Here is a 21,960-nt window from a genome sequence, read left to right on the forward strand (position 1 = left end):
GGTGGCCGCGGGGAGCCGAGCGGGAGCTGGGGGAGGGAGGGAGGGGCGGGGTGGGGGTCCGGAGGAGTCACGCGCCCCCTCCCGCCCCAGGTCTCCCATTCAGGATGCGGGTCCGCCGGCCTCAGCCCTGGGGGCTCGGTCTGCTGCTCGTCCTCCTGCCTGGGACGTTGAGTGCAGGTGAGGGGGCTCCGGGGGGCGCCGGGGCTGCCGCGGACGGGGGAGGTGCCGCCCACCGGGAAAAGAGCAAAGGAAGCGAAATCCGAGGTCCCACTCGAGCCGGGCACTTCCTTCTTTGCCTCATTTGACTTCGTATCTCACGATCTCCTCCCTCTGGCGGTGTGTCTGGGAAACACCTGTCCCCTTACTGGGTCTCTGTCCCTCTCTCTGGGTCTGGCCCTCCTCTCAGGTTCCGGCCCCTCTATCTGCGGTGGGGTCTTTTCTCTCGCGGGGTGTCTGCTGCTCCCATCTAGGTACCCCGGCCCATCTGCTCTGTTCTCCTGTGTCTCCGGCAGAGAGCCACCGCTCCCTCCTGTACCACTTCACGGCCGTGTCCGCCCCCGCCTCGGGGACTCCTGCCTTCTGGGTGTCGGGCTGGCTGGGGCCACAGCAGTACCTGAGCTACAATAACCTGCGGGCTGAGGCTGAGCCCTACGGCGCTTGGGTCTGGGAAAGCCAGGTGTCCTGGTATTGGGAGAAAGAGACCACAGACCTGAGGTACAAGGAGAAGCTCTTCCTCGAAGCTCTCCAAGTTTTAGGGGAAGGAGGTGAGACTGGAACTCCTGAGTGTGAGGATGGACGGTGCTGGGGCCTGGATCCTGGGTCTGAGGGAGGAGGGGACCAAGGCCCCTGCTCCTGGGCCCTGCTCATCTGTGTTTGGGCATCCCAGGTCCCTACACCCTGCAGGGCCTGTTGGGCTGCGAGTTGGGCCCTGACAATGTCTCGGTGCCTGTGGCCAAGTTTGCCCTGAACGGGGAGGAGTTCATGATGTTTGACCCCAAGATGGGCACCTGGGATGGGGACTGGCCTGAGTCCCAGACGATCAGTATCAAGTGGATGCAGGAGCCCGAGGCGGTCAACAAGGAGAAGAACTTCCTGCTCTATTCCTGCCCCCACCGGCTGCTGGGGCATCTGGAGAGGGGCCGAGGCAACCTGGAGTGGAAGGGTGAGCAACCCCGCTGAGAGTTCTGACGCCCACGGACCCCTTCATCCCCACGGCCCTGCCCGAGGCCTCATCCTCTTCCCCAGCCTCTCCTCCCCAGCCCCCAGGCTTCCAGTCTACCCCGCTTGCCTGCAATCATGTCCCAGAGGGTCTTTTTCCACCCCAAGCTGCCCCTGCCCCTCTCTTGCACGCGGCCCTCCTGTGGCTCCTAGAGCCCTTGGGACACAGCTCAGGCCCCTCAGCCGGGCATTGAGACCCCACGTGGCATGGCCTCTGTCTCTCTCCTCAGCCTCACATTTCTCCATCTGCTCCACTCGGCCAGACGGAATCACCCGGAGCCCCTTCAGCTCACACCAGGCCTCCCATTTCTTCACCTTTGCCAGTTGCACTGGTGCCAGATGCCACTGGTGTCAGGTTCCACTCAGGCGCATGAGGCTTTCACTTGCCTCTTTTGGAGGCCCACAAGATCTTGTGTGACCTCTGTTACACACAGCATATGTCACTCTGAGCTATAATTACACACACGGCTGGGGAACTTAAGGGCTGCAGTTACAGCTCTTTTGTCCTCAGCCTCCCCCACAGTGCAATTCCTACTTCCATCTCAGCCCTCAATATAGACAGTCCTCCACCTAGCAGTCAGAAGAATGTTTTAAAAACATAAATGAACTCCCATCCCACCAGTGCTTAAAACTGTCCCATAGATCCCCAGTAGTCTTAGACTAAAATCCAGACTCTGTTCCAAGGCCTGCAAGCTCCTCATGGTCTGGCTGGCTTCCACCACTGTAATTTCACAATGCCCCCAACGACAGTGGCCTTCTCCCTTTCCTCCAATATGTCAGGTTCTTTCCTTCCTCAGGGCCTTTGCACCTGCTGTTCCCTCTGCTTTTGATTCTCTTCCTTGGGATCCAACCATGACTGGGTCCTTCTCATGCTTGAGGTTTGACCTTGGATGTCAGCTCTTCAGCAGGGCCCTCCCTGACCACCCTGGCTAGGGTGTGCCATCCCACCCCCATTATTATCTCTCATGCCACTGTTTTGTCCATTCATTCATTATAGCATCTTTCGTTTTGTTTTGTTTTGCTTTTTATTGAGGTGTGACTTACCTAAAGTACATGGCTCAATTAGTTTTTTAACTTTAAAAAAAACATTTATTTATTTATTTGGTTGTGCTGGGTCTTAGTTGCGGCACGCAGGATCTTTAGTTGTGGCATGCGGGATCTAATTCCGTGACCAGGGATCGAACCCGGGCCCCCTGCATTGGGAGCATGGAGTTTTAACCACTGGACCACCAGGGAAGTCCCCTCAATTAATTAATTTTTTTTTTGGCTATGCTACGCGGCCTGTGGGATCCTGTTTCCCCAACCAGGTATCGAACCCGTGCTGGACGGCAAAGGAAGTCCCTCTCTTCTTTTCTTTCTTTTTTTTTTTGTCTCTCTCTTCTAGTCCACCGATTATTGGACTGAAATTCAGCCAATACCTCACTCTCTTGATTAATGTAGCTTTATAGAAAGTTTTGATATCTAGCAGTTAAGTTCTTCCATTTTTGTTTTGTTTTTTTTTTTTGCGGTATGTGGGCCTCTCACTGTTGTGGCCTCTCCTGTTGCGGAGCACAGGCTCCGGACGCACAGGCCCAGCGACCATGGCTCACGGGCCCAGCCGCTCCGCGGCATGTGGGATCTTCCCAGACCGGGGCACGAACCCGTGTCCCCTGCATCGGCAGGCGGACTCTCAACCACTGCGCCACCAGGGAAGCCCAAGTTCTTCAGTTTTATTGCCTTGGTTATGCCATGTCATTTGCATCTCTATATACATTTCTGCTTGTCAATTTCTGCCAAAAATTCTGTTGGGATTTCGATAGTGATTGAATTGTATCTATAGATTAGTTTGGGGAGAATTGACATCTTAACAATATTAAGTTTTCAAATCCATGAATACAGTATATCCCTGTACTTGTTTAGATATCCTTTAATTTCTCTCAGTAATATTTTGTAGTTTTCAGTGTAGAGGTCTTACACCCCTTTGGTTAGATTTTTTTCCCTAAGTATTAGACATTTTTTGATGCTTCTGTAAATGGTAATTCTAAAAATTTCATTTTCTTATAGTTTGTAGTTAGTTTATAGAAATACTATTGATTTACAGAAATACTATTGAGTTTTATATATTTTCCTTGTATTCAGAAACTTTGCTGAATTCACTTACTGCTATTAATTTTTCCTAGATTCTTTCAGATCATGTCATATTTGACATGTTTTATTTATTTTCTTTTCTAGTTTTAGTAACTTTTATTTATTTTTCTTATCTTAGGATCCCCACTACAATGTTGAATAGAGTGTGATAATGAACATCTTGTAGTCTCAAACTCACAGGGAAAGCATTCAGTGTTTTACTATTAAGTATTATGTTAGTTATAGATTTTTTTGTTGACATCCCTTTGACGAATTAAGGAAGTTTCCTCCAACTCCTAGTTTGCTGAGAGTTTTTTTTTCTCTTTCAATTTTTTAAAAAATAAATTTATTTATTTGTTTTTATTTTTGGCTGTGTTGGGTCTTCGTTGCTGTGTGCGGGCTTTCTCTAGTTGCGGTGAGCAGAGGCTACTCTTAGTTGTGGTGCGTGGGCTTCTCGTTGCGGTGGCTTCTCCTGTTGCGGAGCACGGCCTCTAGGCACATAAGGTTCAGTAGTTGTGGCTCACAGGCTCTAGAGCACAGGCTCAGTAGTTGTGGCACAAGGGCTCAGTTGCTCCGTGACATGTGGGATCTTCCCGGGCCAGGGATCGAACCCGTGTCCCCTGCATTGGCAGGCGGATTCTTAACCACTGTGCCATCAGGGAATCCCTCAATATTTTTTTCTTTAATAAATCTTTATTGGAGTATAATTCCTTCACAATACTGTGTTAGTTCCTGTTGCACAACAAAGTGAATCAGCCATATGCATACACATGTCCCCATATCCCCTCCCTCTTGAGCCTCCCTCCATCCTCCCTATCCCACCCCTCTAGGTCATCGCAAAGCACTGACCTGAGCCGATCTCCCCGTGCTATGCTGCTGCTTCCCACCAGCCAACTATTTTACATTCAGTAGTGTATATATGTCGATGCTACTCTCACTTTGCCCCAGTTTCCCCCTCCCACCCCAAGTCCTCAAGTTCATTCTCTATGTCTACCTCTTTATTCCTGCCCTGCAATTAGTTTCATCACTACCATTTTTTTTTTTTTAGATTCCATATATATGTGTTAGCATAGTGTTTGTTTTTCTCTTTCTGACTTACTTCACTCTGTATGACAGACCCTAGGTCCATCCGCCTCACTACAAATAACTCGATTTCATTTCTTTTTATGGCTGAGTAATATTCCATTGTATATATGTGCCACATCTTCTTTATCCATTCATCTGTTGATGGACATTTAGGTTGGTTCCATGTCCTGGCTATTGTAAGTAGTGCTGCAATGAACATTGTGGTACATCGTCTCTTTTTGAATTATGGTTTTTTCGGGGTATATGGTCAGTAGTGCGATTGCTGGGTCATATGGTAGTTCTATTTTTAGTGTTTTAAGGAGCCTCCATACTGTTTTCCATAGTGGTTGTATCAACTTACATTCCCACCAACAGTGCAGGAGGGTTCCCTTTTCACCACACCCTTTCCAGCATTTACTGTTTCCAGATTTTTTGATAATGGCCATTCTGACTGGGCATGAGGTGATACCTCACTGTAGTTTTGATTTGCATTTCTCTAATGATTAGTGATGTTGAGCATCTTTTCATGTGCCTCTTGGCCATCTGTATGTCTTCCTTGGTGAAATGTCTATTTAGGTCTTCTGCCCATTTTCTAAGAATTTTTTTGCTTTATTTTTTTATTTTGAATGGTGCTGAATTTTATCAAGTGACCATTTGCTTTTTCCCTTTTATTCTAACGTAGTGAGTTATATTAGCTTATTTTCAAATGTTAAACCAACCTTGAATTCCTGGAATAAAGTTCACTTGATCATAACGTGTTATCCTTTATGTAAGTTGCTTGATTCTATTTTCTAATATTTTTAGAGACTTTGAGTGTATTTACATGAGTGATATTGGCCTTAAATTCCCTTTCTTGTTATGTCCTTGTGAGGTTTTGTTATTAAGGTACACTGGCTTCATAAAATGTGCTGGGAACGGTTTCTTCTTTTTCTGTTCCCTGGAAAAATTTGTGTAAGGGTGGTATATTTCGGGCTTCCCTGGTGACGCAGTGGTTGAGTGTCCGCCTGCCGATGCAGGGGACACGGGTTCGTGCCCCGGTCCGGGAGGATCCCACATGCCGTGGAGCGGCTGGGGCCCGTGAGCCATGGCCGCTGAGCCTGCGCATCCGGAGCCTGTGCTCTGCAACAGGAGAGGCCACAACAGTGAGAGGCCCGCGTACCGCAAAAAAAAAAAAAAAAAAAAAAGAGTGGTATATTTCTTCCTTAGTTGTTTTGGAGAGTTCATTAATTATGTCATCCAGACCTGGATTTTTTTTTTTAAAGAAGGTTGTTCTATTTATTTATTTATTTTTAAAATATTTATTTAATTTATTTATTTGGTTGCGCTGGGTCTTAGTTGGGAAGAGCTCTTAGTTGTGGCATACATATGGGATCGAGTTCCCTGACCAGGGATCAAACCCGGGCCCCCTGCATTGGGAGCGCAGAGTCTTAACCACTGCGCCACCAGGGAAGGCCTTGGACCTGGAATTTTATTTGTAGAAAAGTTTTAAATTATGGATTAAAAATTTTAAATAGTTACAGGATTACTACTCAATTGTAAAACTTCTTTTTGTGTCAGTTTGAGAAGGTTGTGTTTCTCAGGAATTTGTCCAGGTCATTTAAACTTCAAATGCGCTGGCATGAAATTTTTCATATCCTCTTACTATCTTTTTTTTTTTTTTTTGGCTGTGTTGGGTTTTCGTTGCTGCACACGGGCTTTCTCCTGTTGTAGCAAGCGAGGGCTACTCTTCGTTGTGGTGCACCGGCTTCTCATTGCGGTGGCTTCTCTTGTTGCAGAGCATGGGCTCTAGGTGCATGGGCTTCAGTAGTTGCAACACGCGGGCTCAGTAGTTGAGGCACACGGGCCCAAGAGCGGGCAGGCTCAGTAGTTGTGGCTCGCGGGCTCTAGAATGCAGGCTCAATAGTTGTGGCACGTGGGTTTAGTTGCTCCGTGGCATGCAGGATATTCCCGGACCAGGGATCAAACCCATGTCCCCTGCATTGGCAGGTGGATTCTTAACCACTGCGCCACCAGGGAAGTCCCTCTCTTACTATCTTTTGAATGACTGTTGGGTCTGTCTTACTTTCCCTCATCACACTTTCATAAACTCTTTCCCTTTTATTTACATGTACACATATATTCGTCTCTCTCCCCTCATTAGAACACAAGCTCCATGAGTACAGGGACTTTTGTCTGTCTTGTTCACTGCTGTATTGCCAGTGCCTAGAAGAGTGCCGGGCACATCACACGGTAGATGCTCAGTATGTGTCATTGTAGGAAGGACTGGGTGAGACATGGATACCCTCATGGTGGACAAGTTGGGTCTCTGTACCCCTGGGAAGGCCCTTCCCCCTTTACCATTATATTCTCTAGGCTCAGGAAGCTACAGGGCACGTGGTGGGGCCCGCTGGATAGAGTGGAAGGAATGGAGTCCTCTCTATGTCCCTCTCCAACCCTGGGCCTTGCCTTGGGGGTTCCTGGGCCTGGGACTCAGGCCTGTCTGCCTCTTTGTCTGCAGAGCCACCCTCCATGCGCCTGAAGGCCCGACCGGGCAGCCCTGGCTTTTCTGTGCTCACCTGCAGTGCCTTCTCCTTCTACCCACCCGAGCTGCAGCTGCGATTCGTACGGAATGGGATGGCAGCTGGCTCTGGTGAGGGTGACATTGGCCCCAACGGGGACGGCTCCTTCCACGCGTGGTCTTCACTGACAGTCAAGAGCGGCGACGAGCACCACTACCGCTGCGTGGTGCAGCACGCAGGGCTGGCCCAGCCCCTCGCCGTGGAGCTGGGTGAGGTCCCGCTGGGGAATGATGCTCCCTACTTCTGGTTGCCTTTTCTCCCTCTACCGCAGCAATCCTTCCTGAGTCCGACCACCTTCCACTCCACTGCTGCCAGTTCTCCTTGAGCCTGACTGCTTTCTGCGCCACCACTGCCAGTTCTTCCAAAGCCTGGCAGTCTTTTGTCCTGTGTTGCTTGCCTCCCCAAGTCTGAGTGCCTTTCCTCCTGCTGCTGCTGGCCTCGCTGAGTCGGGCCACCCATTAACCACTATGGGAAGTCCTCCCTAAGTCTGACCGCCTTCCGTCCTGCTGCTGCTAGTCCTCATGGAGTCTGACCGTTCGTCGTCTGCTGCTGCCAGTCCTCTATGAGTCTGATGTTCTGCTGCTCTGTGCCCACTCCTCCTCTCCAATTTGGAACACCACCCACCCTGCTGCTGCAGGTCTCTTGACCAGAGTGACTGAGACCCCTCTTGCTATGGCTGGTTCTTGCATACAACCTGGGGACTTTCTAGACCTAGAACAGCGTGTGATTGGCCTTTCCACTCCCCCAAAACTTGGTGCTGGGATCTCTGAGCTTGGGACGGACTGAGAACCCCCAGTCCCCTGTCCTGACTCAGATGTTCTGGAGGGTCCATTAAATATATCACAACATTCTCTGGCTGCAGAATCACCAGCCAAGTCCTCGGTGCCAGTGGTTGGAATCGTCATCGGCTTCTTACTGCTCATGACAGTGGCTGCAGGAGGAGCTCTTCTGTGGAGGAGGATGAGGAAGGGGCTGCCAGGTGTGGGACAGGAAGAGGGAAGTGCCTCAGAGAGAGGGACAGAGATCCCAAAAAAGAGGGAGACACATTCCTGGGGGGACAGAGGTCTAGACAGAGGGGGACAGAGACCCAGAGAGTGGTGGGGACAGAAAACTGGAGGGGTGAAACAGAGACTCAGAGCGTATAGAAACCCACAGGGTAGGACAGAGACTGAGACACACACACACACACACACACACACACACACACACACACACACACACACACACACACGTGGGGGAGGGGAAGTCAGAGACCCAGAGGATTTCAAAGATTCTAATGATCTCTCCTCCTTCCCTCTTTCCTCAGCCCCTTGGATCTCTTTCCGTGGGGACGATATACGGGCCCTCCTACCCACTCCTGGCCTGTCCAAGGAAGCTGAATCTTAGGATATAAATGCATTCGCAGCGACTGCCGATCGTCCCCCATCCTGGCTGCTACCAGCTAATGTAGTCAGGTCCTTTTCATGCTGTGAGACCTCCTGGAATCCTGGTATTTCTGAGCCTCCAGAAGGAGCCCGATGTCCTCCCTCTGGATTTCCCCTCCTGATATATATGGCTGTCTTCCACCTCCACATATAACATGGGTTTGGGCCCGAATCATTGTGTTCTCATCGTTTCAACTTTTTAGGAAATTGTGGGGGGAATAAATGGTGTAAGCCTTGGGCTTCAAATCTCTCCTGAGGCTAACTTGTTGCCATGGTGGAATCTACCAATTTTATATACCAAGTCATATATTTTTAATTAATAAATTTCACAAATATTTACTGGATGTTTGTGCCCGGCATTTTGAGGAATTCTTGGCTGGAGTCTGACCTGACTCCTTGGTGGAGCGGAAGAGTTATTCCCTCCTTCAGGGAAAGGAAAGCCTCCTCAGGCTTCTTGGTTCCCTTCCTTCCTAAAACTTGCGGACAAAGGGAAAGAGATAAAAATACACCTCCCGTGAGGCTTTGGAGCTAGAACAACTGCAGGTGGTCGGGCACGGCGCCCCGACCCCTGCCGGGAGTTGTAGTTCCCCCGGCCGTGTCACTCCGGTGTTGCCCACCCCGCCTGTCCTGGGAAGGGGCGGGGCGAACCTCAAGGGGCTGCCCTTTCCTTTGTGGACGTGGCGAGGGGCGCCCTTGGCCCGCCCAGCTCCCATCGGCCCCGCCCCATGAGGCCCTCAAGAGCGCTCATTGGTAGGAGGGCGGGGCCTCTGCTCTGCAGGAGGCGGGGCCTGGCTGGAGAGCAGCCAAATTGGGCATCTTTTTGGAGAACTCGGAGTGGAATTTAGAGAGAGAAGTGAAGCTGCCTGACCGGGTAAAGGGAGGCGGGGGCGGCTGCCCTGCCCAGCGAGGACGGTTCGGGTCCACTTGGGTGGAGGATTGGGGACCAAGCTGAAAGCGGTGCCCGGGGGCCTGCATGATTTCTTTCTGGCCACGACCTCGCCCTGAACTATGCTTGGGAATTGCGCCACGTCTCCCGCTTGAATCCTCCCCACTTGCGGCTCTGGGACTTCCTCAGAGGATTCGGTCCCCACGGCTGGCTTAACCTCAGAGAACCCCGCCTCCCTTCTCCCCTTCCTGTCCCTTCTTGAGCCCAAAACTTTGCAGCCAGCTACGAACTCTCTGTCCTGTCCTAGGCTCCCCCATCCCCATCCTCCTGTCCCGTCTCTGTCCTGTTCTCTGTGACCCCTGACTCCTAGCCTCCACCACTCCTCAGGGACTGATGATGTGGCGACCGTCACTTCTGCTGCTGCTGTTGCTGCTCAGGCGCGGAGCCCAGGGAAAGCCATCCCCTGACGCCGGTCCTCATGGCCAGGGGAGGGTGCACCACGCGGCCCCCCTGAGCGAGGCCCCTCATGATGACGCCCACGGGAACTTCCAATATGATCATGAGGCTTTTCTGGGACGGGAAGTGGCCAAGGAATTCGACCAACTCACCCCAGAGGAAAGCCAAGCCCGTCTGGGGTAGGAGAGAGATGGAGGGGGAGGAAGATTCAGGGTTGTAATTTTAAAGAGGGAGGTCAAGGGAGGCCTCGGTGAGAGAGTAATATATGAGACACGTGCGTGTATGGGGGAATAGCATTCCAGGCAGAGGGAACTGTGAGTGCAAAGGCCCTGAAGCAGGATCGGGCCTGATGTGCCTGATGTGTCTGAAGAACAGTAAGACCTATGTGACTGGAACCCAGTGAGCGGAGGGAGAGAGTAGAAGGTAGTGGCAGAGAGAACAAAGGGGTCAGGTTGTGCAGGGCCTTTGGGGCCACAGTGAAGTTTTACGCTTTTCTCTGAGTGAGATAAGGGCTATGGGATGGCTCTGAGCTGACTTAGGCTTTAACAGGATCCCTCTGGTCGCCATGCAGGGAACAGATTATAGCGAGCAAGAAGCAGGGAGCCCAGTGAGGAAGTGACTGCAGTATTCCAGGTGGGAGAAGAGACTAGGGTCACCAGATTCAGGGTGGAGATAGCGGTGGTGGCCAGGTCTGCTGGCTGGGATGTTGTGCATGGATGGGGTTGGGTGTAGGAAGGATGGGGGAGGAAAGGCAGTGATAGACTTACACATTTGACATAGCACTTACTACAACGCCTGGTGCTGTTCAAAGTGCTTTACGAGACTTAAGTCGTTTAATCCCCACAAGCTGTGAGGTATCTTCTGTTATTTATCCCCATTTTACAGAGGGGGAAACTAAGGCACAGACAGGGTAAGTGACTTGCCCACGGTCACACAGCCAGCAAGAAGAGGTGGCAGGATTTGAACCTAAATGTCTGGCTCTAGAGCCCAAACTCTTAACCACAGCTGGAACCTCAGGGTAGCCGGACCCCTACTAAACAGAGCAGAGACAGCCTAGCGCTGGAGGAAGGGATCAGCGACCTGGGCAGGGCCATCTCAAATTCAATTCTGGGGACTGGTTTGCGGCGGCTTCGGGACGGTGACAGGAAGAAGGGCCCCATGTGGGCTCCGTTAGCGGTTGGGCGAGAACACAGACCAATGACGGGGCACTGCCAGGGGAGAGGGATGGGACCTGGGAGCCGAGAGGCGTGGCCCGAGAGAAGGGGCATGAGGTGGGGGCCTAAAAGGGCTTGACATGTGACATGGAGGTGTACAGGATCAGGCTGGAGCACGGGGAGGAGTGGGTGGAAGCCGAGCCTGCAGTGTTGGGGCTGATGGTCATAGGGCAAAGCCTGATAACGGCTGGGAAAAACTAGAGAAAAGGGACGAGTCGCAGCATACCTCGGGGCTGCAGGGATACGGGCCTGAAATTGACGCTCGCAGCCCGGGAGGGGGCCGAGCAGGGGCCGGAGCTAGGGGGGCTAGAGGTTCTGAAGACTGGCAGAGCCGGGGGAAGGGGGCGGGGCCTGAGACGGCGAGAGGTCCGGAGAGTCTGTAGCCGTGGCAATCGGAGTTGAGAGTGAGTCTTGGGACAGGGAATCTGCGGGAGAGGGGCACGGTGTGACTCCCTGCCCCCTGCCCCCCTCCCCAGCTCGTTCAAGCTAGACATGGAGCACGTGCAGGCCAGAGTGGAGAGTGGAACACTGGATTGTCATAGGTCCTTTCCCCAAGCGGGCGTGTCGTGGACCGCAGCGCCAGCCACAGGCCCGCCGCGTCTCGGAAAGGGCGTTATCGCCTCTGGGAGCGGACCCTGGATTGAGGGGGCGTGGTACCGGGATTGACAGGCGCCTCCCCCCAATTTGCTGGCGACTCAGGGACAACATTTTCAGCCCTATGTGGGGGTGTGTCTCGAGTTCCTGGAAGAAGGCGGGACCCGGGGATGGGCGGGGCCCGAGACTGACGTGTGCCCCGCCCCGGCTCTCAGGCGCATCGTGGACCGCATGGACCGCGCCGGGGACGGGGACGGCTGGGTGTCGCTGGCCGAGCTCCGCGCGTGGATCGCACACACGCAGAAGCGGCACATACGGGACTCGGTGAGCGCGGCCTGGAACACGTACGACACAGACCGCGACGGTCGTGTGGGTTGGGAGGAGCTGCGCAACGCCACCTACGGCCACTACGAGCCGGGTACGCGACCCGACCCCTGCTCACCGCACACACACCATGACCTGGACCTTTTTGACACCTTCATCCTGAGAACTTTAAGCCCGTTAACCAGATCCCTGACCTTTGACCTCCGACCCGTGACCAGGGTCTACCCACTTCTAGAACCCCATCACCCTGAAACTCCCAACCCTTTATCTCTGGTTTCTCATTCTGACATCCACTGGGGAACTTCAGATCCTTGACCGGGGACATCTACCTCCCAAGGTCTATCTGCCTGACCTTTGATCTCTGACCTCTTATCCTGAGAACCCCAAGCCATTTATTCTTCCTCTGCCTCTGGATTCCCTCCTCTCCATCCCCATGCCCCAGTCCTCGGCCCCCTACGGCTCTTATCCACTCCCTCCTGGACCCTCAACCCAGCCTCCCCCTCCAGCCTGTCCCTCACATACACCCAGAGGGATCTTTCCACACTCAGAGCTGACCTTGACCTTCCCCTGCTCACAGCCCCCCATGGCTCCCCAGGGTCCCCAGGAGAGAGTCTTACCTCCTCAGCCCCGTCTCACCCAACCATCCACCATGGTTTTTCTGCATTTTCTGCCCCAGCTAAATGGATCTTCTGCCGTTTCCCTGAACTCACCGTGCTCTTCAAACCTCTACACTCTGCACATACTGTTCCCTTTGTTGAAAATGTCCTTCCCCTCCTCTGTGTCCAGCAAGCTGAGTCGGTATACTGCACCAGAGCATGACTTCGGGGCCCAGTGGGCCAGTATCAACTCAAAGTCCATCCTTCCTGGCTGCATGACCTTGGGCAAGTTATTTCCTCTCTCTGACAGTCAGCTTTCTCCTTCATAAAGTAAGAATAAATGAAAAAACTGGGAATTCCCTGGAGGTCCAGTGGTTAGGGCTTCGTGCTTTCACTGCCAACCGTGCGGGTTCAATTCCTGGTCGGGGAACTAAGATCCCACAAGCCTCTCAGTGCGGCCCCAAAAAAACCCAACAACAACAACTACTACAAAATAACCCATTTTGCTTGCTTTTTGTGAGAATTCATTGCAATTTTGTAGATAAAGAGCTTAGCACATAATAAGCTCTCACTACAAGGTAGCTACTATTAATTATTATTAATTCGGTGGAGGTCTCCCCTCCCTGACTCCCCAGTTAGATCCCTTTGTCTTTTTTTTTTAAGTTTTGGCCACACCCTGCTTCATGTGGAACCTCAGTTCCCAGACCAGGGAATGAACCCGAGTCCCCTGCATTGGAAGGTGGAGTCTTAACCACTGGACCACCAGGGAAGTCCCAGATCCCTTTGTCTTAAAGCACATCCCACCAAGATCCCTCCTTCCCCAGGTGAAGAATTTCACGACGTGGAGGACGCAGAGACCTACAAGAAGATGCTGACTCGGGACGAGCGGCGTTTCCGGGCGGCTGACCAGGACGGGGACTCGATGGCCACCCGAGAAGAGCTGACGGCCTTCCTGCACCCTGAGGAGTTCCCTCACATGCGGGACATCGTGATTGCTGTGAGCGGGGGCCTGCGGAGCACTGCTTCCCACCTCCCTCCCGGGACCCAGGCTTCTGATGTCAGGACTAGCCTCCCGGCACTTACCTTCGGGGCTCCAGCGCCCACCCTCCAACCCCCCAGTATCTAATCTCTCCTGATCTGGCCTCCCCCTTTCTGTGCTCACATTTGGGGTCCAGGCACCCAGCCTGCCTTCAGAAAACCACATCGCCCAGCAGTACCTTAGATAGCCCCCATCCTGGCTGAACCCCAGGAAAATCCCAACCCCAGACATGGAGTGTCCACTCTGAGGCCATTCCTGCTGGCCCCCCATCTTCTATTACTTTATATATACATTTTTTTTTCCAACTCTGTCTCTATTTTAGAGTGGCAGGATTTTTTTTTCTCTTCTCTCTGTTCTTTTTTTTCCATTAGACTTTAATTTCTAGAGCCATTTTAAGATCACAGCAAAATTGAATGGAAAGTCCAGAGATTTCTCCGTACCCACTGCCCATGCCAGGTGTAGTTAACTTCTTCCACCCAGTGAGGTTTCAGCACCTATAAGACAGCTCAAAGGACACGGCTCAGAATATTATCTATAGCCCTTGAAGAGGAACCAAAGGGTCCTTGACTATGCTTAATGACTAAACTAATAATATTTTGTCCTGTTTGACTGTTTTCCTTTGTTTCTGCATTTTCTCAGCCCTGATGCCTCTTTTTCCCCAGGAAACCCTGGAGGATCTGGACAAGAACAAAGACGGCTATGTGCAAGTGGACGAGTACATCGGTGAGTGGGACTGATTCCCTCCCCAAGGAGGCCTGTCCTCTCCCGAGCATGGGTGGCAGCTGATATATATCAGCCATTAGAGCGAAGGCTCTCTGAAGTGGGTCAGGGTTGCTGCCTGGGTCCATCCATCCACCCAACATTTACTGAGTATCCACTGTGGGCCAGGCCTAAGGAACATTTACTGAGCACATATATTTGCTGGGCTCAGCAAATCTTTATCAAACACCTATTGTGTGCCAGGCTCAGGAAACATTTATGGAGTCCCTTCTGTTTGCCAAACCGCAAAAGCATTTATCAAGCACCTACTGTGTGCCAGGCCAGGAAACATTTATCAAGCACCTATTGTATGTTGGTGGTCGAGGATAGAGCAGAGAATATCACAGAGCAGGTCCGTTCCTGGGAAAGTGTGGAGTTTCTACAAAATCAGGGCTCAGGGGCTGTGTTTGGTTGGGATAGGATGTCAGGGAAATTGTCTTGAGCCTGCAGTTACACAGCAAATGCTGCATCTCTTGTTATTCAGGATGTTGGGGAGCCATCAAGACACCCCCCAATTCCCCACTGGTTCTGCCTCTGTCCCTGTCCTCAGGGGTACAAAGAATTTGGTTGAAGGGAAGGTTATTTAACGTGGAAGTCTTTAAAGTTTGAAAACATTGCTTTATAGAATGCTTTTATGGAACAAACCCATAGGCAAGACATTTTAATTTAAGCATCATTTATTTTTTTCTGTCTTCAAGGAAAATAGAAGTCTCTCTCTCTCTTTTTGGTCAGAAAGAACTCCAGGGACTTCCCTGGCAGTCCAGTGGTTAGGACTCGGCGCTTTCACTGCCATGGCCACAGGTTCAGTTCCTGGTCGGGGAACTAAGATCTCGCAAGACACACGGCATGGCAAAAAAAAAAAAAAAAGACGTAAGACCATTAAAAAAAAAAACAAAAACGAAGCCTGAAGGCTAAGTGGGTAATTGTGTGCCTGAAACCTGTTCCGTCTTTGAGGACATCCCTCCCTGTGACAGCTCCCTGGCCTGGCCCCGGAGCAGAGGAAGGCATTCTGTCCTAATTATGGTGGCTTTGTGTCTGGTATAAAAAGACTTGTCCAAAAAAAAAAAAAAAAAAAAAAAAGGATGTTCATTTTGGGCTTCCCTGGTGGCACAGTGGTTGCGAGTCAGCCTGCCGATTCAGGGGACACGGGTTCGTGCCCCGGTCCGGGAAGATCCCACATGCCGCGGAGCGGCTGGGCCAGTGAGCCATGGCCGCTGAGCCTGCGCGTCCGGAGCCTGTGCTCCGCAACAGGAGAGGCCACAGCAGTGAGGGGCCCGCGTACCGCAAAAAAAAAAAGCCTTGTCAGGTTGTAATGTCTTCCAAATGTATATGTGGGCCCTTGGGGTGAAGAGCTTTTCAAACATTTACAAATGATTGCAGCAAATGAGAGGCTCCTAGAATCTCTAGGGATGTTCTGGGTGTGGTGAGCTGTTCAAAGTGTAGCTTTAGAGGATCTCCTATAAAAATCTTCACTCATTGCTCCTTCGTATGGGTGCCTACTATGTGCCAGGCACTGCACCACACAGTGCACACTCTGTTTCATGTGTGTATCAATCAAATGGATGGATGATTCAATCAATCAAATGACCAATCAATGAAGTCAATTTCACGTGCAGCATAGTGATCACCTGCAAGTCGGGTTTGTTATCAATTCCATTTAACAGAAGAGGAAGCTGAGGTGAAGGAAAGTGAAGTGAGTGGTCCGAGGTTCCGGGGTCCAGGAGTGTCAGAGCCAGGCTGGGAGGCCCCAGGAACTGCCCCTGATGTCGCCCTCTCTCACCCCCAACCCCAGCGGATCTGTACTCGGCAGAGCCCGGGGAGGAGGAGCCAGCCTGGGTGCAGACGGAGCGGGAACAGTTCCGGGACTTCCGAGATCTGAACAAGGACGGGCATCTGGATGGGAGTGAGGTGGGCCACTGGGTGCTGCCCCCTGCCCAGGACCAGCCACTGGTGGAGGCCAACCACTTGCTGCACGAGAGTGACACGGACAAGGTGCAGGGGCGCAGGGGGATGATGCTGGCCCGGTGGGCAGAAATGACCAAAACGTGGGCCTGGGGCTTTGGGGTCCCTGTTTGGCTGGAGAAAGAAAGAGGGACAAAGAGATCGAGGTGGGGAGGGAGAAAAGCAGGAACAGAGACCCAGAGAGAGGGGAACAGAGACCATGGGAGCCATACTTGGCTCCAGGGAGGAGTCTCCCAGGCAGGGCACCGTGGCGTCCCGCTGACCTCTGACCGCCCCCCCCCAGGACGGGCGTCTGAGCAAGGCTGAGATCCTGGGCAACTGGAACATGTTCGTGGGCAGCCAGGCCACCAACTACGGGGAGGACCTGACGCGTCACCACGATGAGCTCTGAGCCCCGGCGTGCCCACTGCAGCCTTGTTGCCCCATGGGCTGACCCACAGAGGGGCCCCAGTGGCCAGGGCCCCCTGTCTGGCCCTGCAGGATGCGGACACAGCCTCCGGTGTCCCCCTGCCCCTGGGCTCTCAGGGACCCAAGGGTCAACTTCTCTCCCTGAGACATCGCAGCTCCTCCCAGGTCCCCCCAGGGGCTCACAGACCCAAAGTGAGGGACCACCCACTTCTCACTGGCAGAGTTGCCCCGCCCAGACCAAGGCCCCCTACGCCAAGCTCAGCCTCTTAGAGCCTCTACTAACCCCCAGCTCCGAATCTGAGCCTCACACCACAGAGATGAGAAACACTCCCCGAGGTGCCCCGAACTCGCCCCCAGCACCTGCCCAAAGGATGCCTCCTCTCTGCCAGGGAAGCAATAAAATCTAGTGCTGGGGCCCCATCTGTGTGTCTCTCTGAGGGGGTAACAGGGGCCTTGGGGGCTATGGCTGGGAGAGGAACATGCTGGGAGTTGGGGGGCTGTGGGCTGAAGGAGAGGACAAGGCATTTGAAGAGGGAGCTCTGAGGGTTGGGCAGGGTTTGAGGTCGTCCCTGGAAACAAAAAATAAAACTAGAAGGCCAAAGACCTAAATAGACATTTCTCCAAAGAAGACATCCAGTGGCCAACAGGCACATGAAAAGATGCTCAGCATCACTAATTATTGGAGAAATGCAAATCAAAACCACAATGAGGTACCATCTCACACTACCAGTCAGAATGGCCATCATTAAAAAGTCCACAAATACTAAATGCTGGAGAGGGTGTGGAGAGAAGGGAACCTTCCTACACAGCTGGTGGGAATGTGAATTGGTGCAGCCAATGGAAAACAGTATGGAGGTTCCTCAAAATACTAAAAATAGAACTACCATATGATCCAGCAATCCCACTCCTGGGCATATAACTGGAGAAAACTAATTCGAAAAGATACATGCACCCCAATGTTCATTACAGCACTATTTACAATAGCCAAGACATGGAAACAACCTAAATGTCCATCGACAGATGAATGGATAAAGAAGATGTGGTACATAGATACAATGAAATACTACCCAGTCATAAAAAAGAATGAAATAATGCCATTTGCAGCAACATGGATAGGCCCAGAGATTATCATACTAAGTGATCTAAGCCAAAGACAAATATTATATTATCTCACTTATATGTGAAATCTAAAAAATGATACAAATGAACTTATTTACAAAACAGAAACAGACCCACAGACACGGAAAAGAAACTTATGGTTACCAAAAAGGAAAGTGGGGGGAGGGATAAATTAGGAGTTTGGGATTAGCAGATACACAGTACTAAATATAAAATAGGTAAACAACAAGGACCTACTGTATAGCACAGGGAACTATAGTCAATAGCTTATAATGACCTATAATGGAAAAGAATCTGAAAAAGAATATATATATATAGCTGAATCACTTTGCTGTACACCGGAAACTAACACAACATTGTAAGCCAACTATACTTCCAAAAAAAAAAAAAAAAGAGTGAACCCTACTATGTCTATACACTTTAGCTAATAATGATGTATCAATACTGATTTACCAGTTATAACAAAGTGCCACACTAGTGCAAGATGTTAAAAGTAGGGAAAACTGGGAACTCTCTACTTTCCACGCATTTTGTAATCGGGAAGAACTTTTGTATTCTATTACAAGTTAATCACTAAAGGGATTTTGCCTATAAGCTTAAATCATACATAATGACCCATCTCGGGGAACCCTGCCTCCCAGGTAATGAGCATTAAGCTAAAATACCTGTGTTTAACTCAAGGGAAATCTCCTGACCAGGCCCACCTGTGAATGGCTGAGGGAAGGAAGAAATTAACACTGGAGTCTGACCCGGAACCAGGACTTTCTCTCTCCCCTTTTAGTATAAAAGGAGCCTGAATTCTAACTCGGGGAAGATGGTTCTTTGAGATGCTAGTCCACCATCTTCTCAGTATGCTGGCTTTGTGAATGAAGTCACTATTCTTTGCCCCAGCGACTCTGGATTTATTGGCCCGATGTGGGGCAAGTAGTACCAATTTTTTTGTGTGTGTGTGTGGTACGCGGGCCTCTCACTGCTGCGGCCTCTCCCATTGCGGAGCACAGGCTCTGGACACGCAGGCTCAGCGGCCATGGCTCACGGGCCCAGCCGTTGCATGGCATGTGGGATCTTCCCGGACTGGGGCACGAACCCGTGTCCCCTGCATCGGCAGGCGGACTCTCAACCACTGCGCCACCAGGGAAGCCGGTAGTACCCATTTTTGCAAAGCCGGCCAGGAGCCTTGCTGCTCACGGCCAACCAGCCCTGGTTGGGGAATTTTCAGGTAAGGCCCTAGCAGCTGCCGGGACCACTTGTCCTGAGGATCTTCCCTTCAAAATTCCCCAAAGCAGCACCAGCTGACCCATCGCTTGGCAGTGGGAGCAAGAAATTGACCTGTGGGAGCCGACAGGCTCCATACAGCAGGGTAAGTAGTTCTGATGTGTACAACCGGAAACTTTTTCCTCCACTTGGGGCTGTTTCCTCCGGAATAAGCCAGTTTCTTTTGTATTTGAGTGGGGGTACCCTGTTGGAGAGAGGCAATAACCGCTGGACTTTTCCCCGATTTGTGAACGGGATTGTTTGTTTCTTTGGATGCTGGCGTTTGTGTGCACTGTTTGTGTTTTGTTTGTCCTGTATTTCTGTCTTTAAAAATTGGGGAATGGGGCTTCCCTGGTGGCGCAGTGGTTGAGAGTCCGCCTGCCGATGCAGGGGACGTGGGTTCATGCCCCCGTCCGGGAAGATCCCACATGCCGCGGAGCGGCTGGGCCCGTGAGCCATGGCCGCTGAGCCTGCGCATCCGGAGCCTGTGCTCCGCAATGGGAGAGGCCACAACAGTGAGAGGCCTGCGTACCGCAAAAAAACAAAAACAAAAAACAACAACAAAAAAAACGGGGAATGTTTCTACTATCCCTAAAGAAAGTCCTCTGGGGTGTATTTTGGGTAGGTGATCTGATTACAGCTATTAATCCATGACTGAGAGGTAACATGGTAACAGTGTGTGGCCACAGTACCTGTTAGGATCTCCACAAGAGGGCTAGGGAGGGTTATCTTGGGACCCTGTGCCCCATGTAACGTCACCCTTGCTGTGGTGTTAATTCTGTTGCCTGCAGTCTCCTGTGTTGTTGGTCTGGATCCAACAGCTCTCCAAGGAGTTGCATTGTGTGAAGGTTGAGTTGATGGCTCTTGTGATATGTAAAATCCCGTGACCAAACTTGAGGGTTTATTTAGGTTTTTGTTTGTTGTTAGGGGTTTTTCATTTCATTTTGTTTTGGTACCATTTTTTCATTTACAGATTGATGTCAAATGAAGGAAAGGAACACACACACACACACACACACACACACACACACACACACACACCCCTGTCTGTTCTTGTCCCAAAGTGGGACACTCCCAGGGAGAGGAGAAAGGTTACACTTGGTTCCTAAAATCACTGAGAGGCCCATCCCAGAATTCAGCCTGGTTGGTGGATGCCAAGGCCAATAGGCATCCTTTTAATGGTTAGAGATGCTTCATCGCTATTTATGGTTTTATGGTTGCCTTTGAATGGCTCTGTAGTTATGCTGTGGAGAAACAGGGAAGAATGATGAAATCCTCTAGGTGCAAGCATTTGTGCTACTACATCAGGGTGGGAAAAGTCAGACAGTTGTCCCTTTATGGTAATAAAAACCCAAGGGGACATCTGTCGTACAGGAAGAAAATTAGTGAGGGGGACTCAACACAAAGGAACCTGCCCTACCGAAGATCAGCAAATAGACTTTACTCAAGTGCCTCAAGCTGCAGGAAATTTCAGATACCTGCTGGTGTTTGTGGATACTTTCAGAATGGGTGGAAGCATATTCCACCTGGACAGAAAAAGCCTCTGAAGTGGTGAAAGCTCTCCTTAAGGATATTATTCCCCGATTTAGATTGCCTTACACCCTTCAAAGTGACAATGGACCTGCTTTTGTCTCCAGTATAACCAAACAGGTGTCTAAAGCTCTGCAAATTAATTGGAAAGTACATTCCTCCTGGAGACCACAATCAACAAGAAAAAACCGAGAAAATGAATCATACATTAAAAAGGAGCATTGCTAAAATATGTCAAGAGACTAATTTAACTTGGGATAAGACCTTGACAGTAACTGTTTTGTTTTATCCAGAGTTTATAATTGTTATCTGTGGGAGGGTTGGAATTTTAATCCAAGTGTGACTCAAAGCTTTTAATTATAAACATGATGACATACTGCCCCCTAGTGGCGGACGGTGGAGAATTGGTTTAGGAAGGAGGAGGGCAAATGTGTCGCTCTCTGAGGGCTGCATGTTTGAAAACATTCTTTTTTAATCAAAATAATACACATAGCAACAAATTATTTTTATGGAAAAACTTATGATAAATAGCTGCTCAGCACCTGGTCACTCTTAGTGTCTCTCCCCAGGTTTTTCTTTTTGTAATCTTTTGCACATTTTAAATTTTGGCAATATACTCGTAGGATACAAAATTCTAAATACATATGATGATACTGAAACCAAAGCCTTCCTTCCACTAAGGTCGCCTCTTCTGGCAGCCAGGGTTTTTCTCAGGGAGAATTTACACAGAATTAAGCAAAAAAAGCACAACTTGTTTTACTTTTAATGGAAATGATAGCAGATAAATACCTTTCTTGTTTCTCTTAATGCTTTTTTTTTTTTGAGCGGGAATCCTCCAATTTTAAATTTTAAAAATTATTTATGGGCTTCCGCAGTGGCGCAGTGGTTAAGAATCCGCCTGCCAATGCAGGGGACATGGGTTCGAGCTCTGGTCTGGGAAGATCCCACATGCCGCGGAGCAACTAAGCCCGTGCGCCACAACTACTGAGCCTGCGCTCTAGAGCCTGTGAGCCACAACTACTGAGCCTGCGTGCCACAACTACTGAAGCCCGTGTGCCTACATCCCGTGCTCTGCAACAAGAGAAGCCACGGAAATGAGAAGCCCACACACTGCAGTGAAGAGTAGCCCCCGCTTGCCTCAACTAGAGAAAGCCCACACGCAGCAATGAAGACCCATGGCAGCCAAAAAAAAAAAAAAAAGAAAAAAAGAATAAATAAAATAAATAAATTAAAAATTATTTTTTTTTTCATTAAGGCAATTAAGAATACATTTTGAAGACTATTTCAGTTCAGTCCACAAAGAATATCTTCATTTCCTTTCTCTACCCCCTTCCCCCTGCTTTCTCTCTCTCTCTCTCTCTTTCTCTCAGTCTTACAGCTGAGTGATATTCTCTTGGATAGATTATTTAATCAGTTCTCTACTGAACAACATTTGTTTCTAGTCTTTT

General features: G+C 50.5%; 2 protein-coding genes across 3 annotated transcripts; both read left to right on the forward strand.

The window, feature by feature from the left end:
• Positions 1-86: 86 nt before the first annotated feature.
• Positions 87-8,693, forward strand: FCGRT (Fc gamma receptor and transporter). 2 transcript variants are annotated; one of them, XM_079723549.1, is made up of 6 exons: positions 87-177; positions 513-764; positions 887-1,162; positions 6,887-7,156; positions 7,810-7,926; positions 8,254-8,693. In XM_079723549.1, exons 1-6 carry the CDS (start codon positions 105-107, stop codon positions 8,331-8,333), a joined length of 1,068 nt encoding a protein of 355 aa, XP_079579675.1. In that variant the 5' UTR covers positions 87-104; the 3' UTR covers positions 8,334-8,693. The 2 variants fall into 2 exon arrangements, with proteins under 2 accessions (XP_079579675.1, XP_079579676.1); XM_079723550.1 differs by lacking the exon at positions 887-1,162.
• Positions 8,694-9,650: 957 nt separating this feature from the next.
• On the forward strand, positions 9,651-17,025 carry RCN3 (reticulocalbin 3; the record flags this gene model as incomplete). The annotated part of the gene is made up of 6 exons (XM_079723622.1): positions 9,651-9,892; positions 11,737-11,939; positions 13,266-13,438; positions 14,143-14,203; positions 16,032-16,231; positions 16,485-17,025. 6 exons carry the CDS (start codon positions 9,651-9,653, stop codon positions 16,590-16,592), a joined length of 987 nt encoding a protein of 328 aa, XP_079579748.1. The 3' UTR covers positions 16,593-17,025.
• Positions 17,026-21,960: the final 4,935 nt, after the last annotated feature.

The sequence above is a fragment of the Hyperoodon ampullatus genome (genome assembly GCF_949752795.1).
Source record: "Hyperoodon ampullatus genome assembly, chromosome: 18".
NCBI classification, from domain to species: Eukaryota; Metazoa; Chordata; class Mammalia; order Artiodactyla; family Ziphiidae; genus Hyperoodon; species Hyperoodon ampullatus.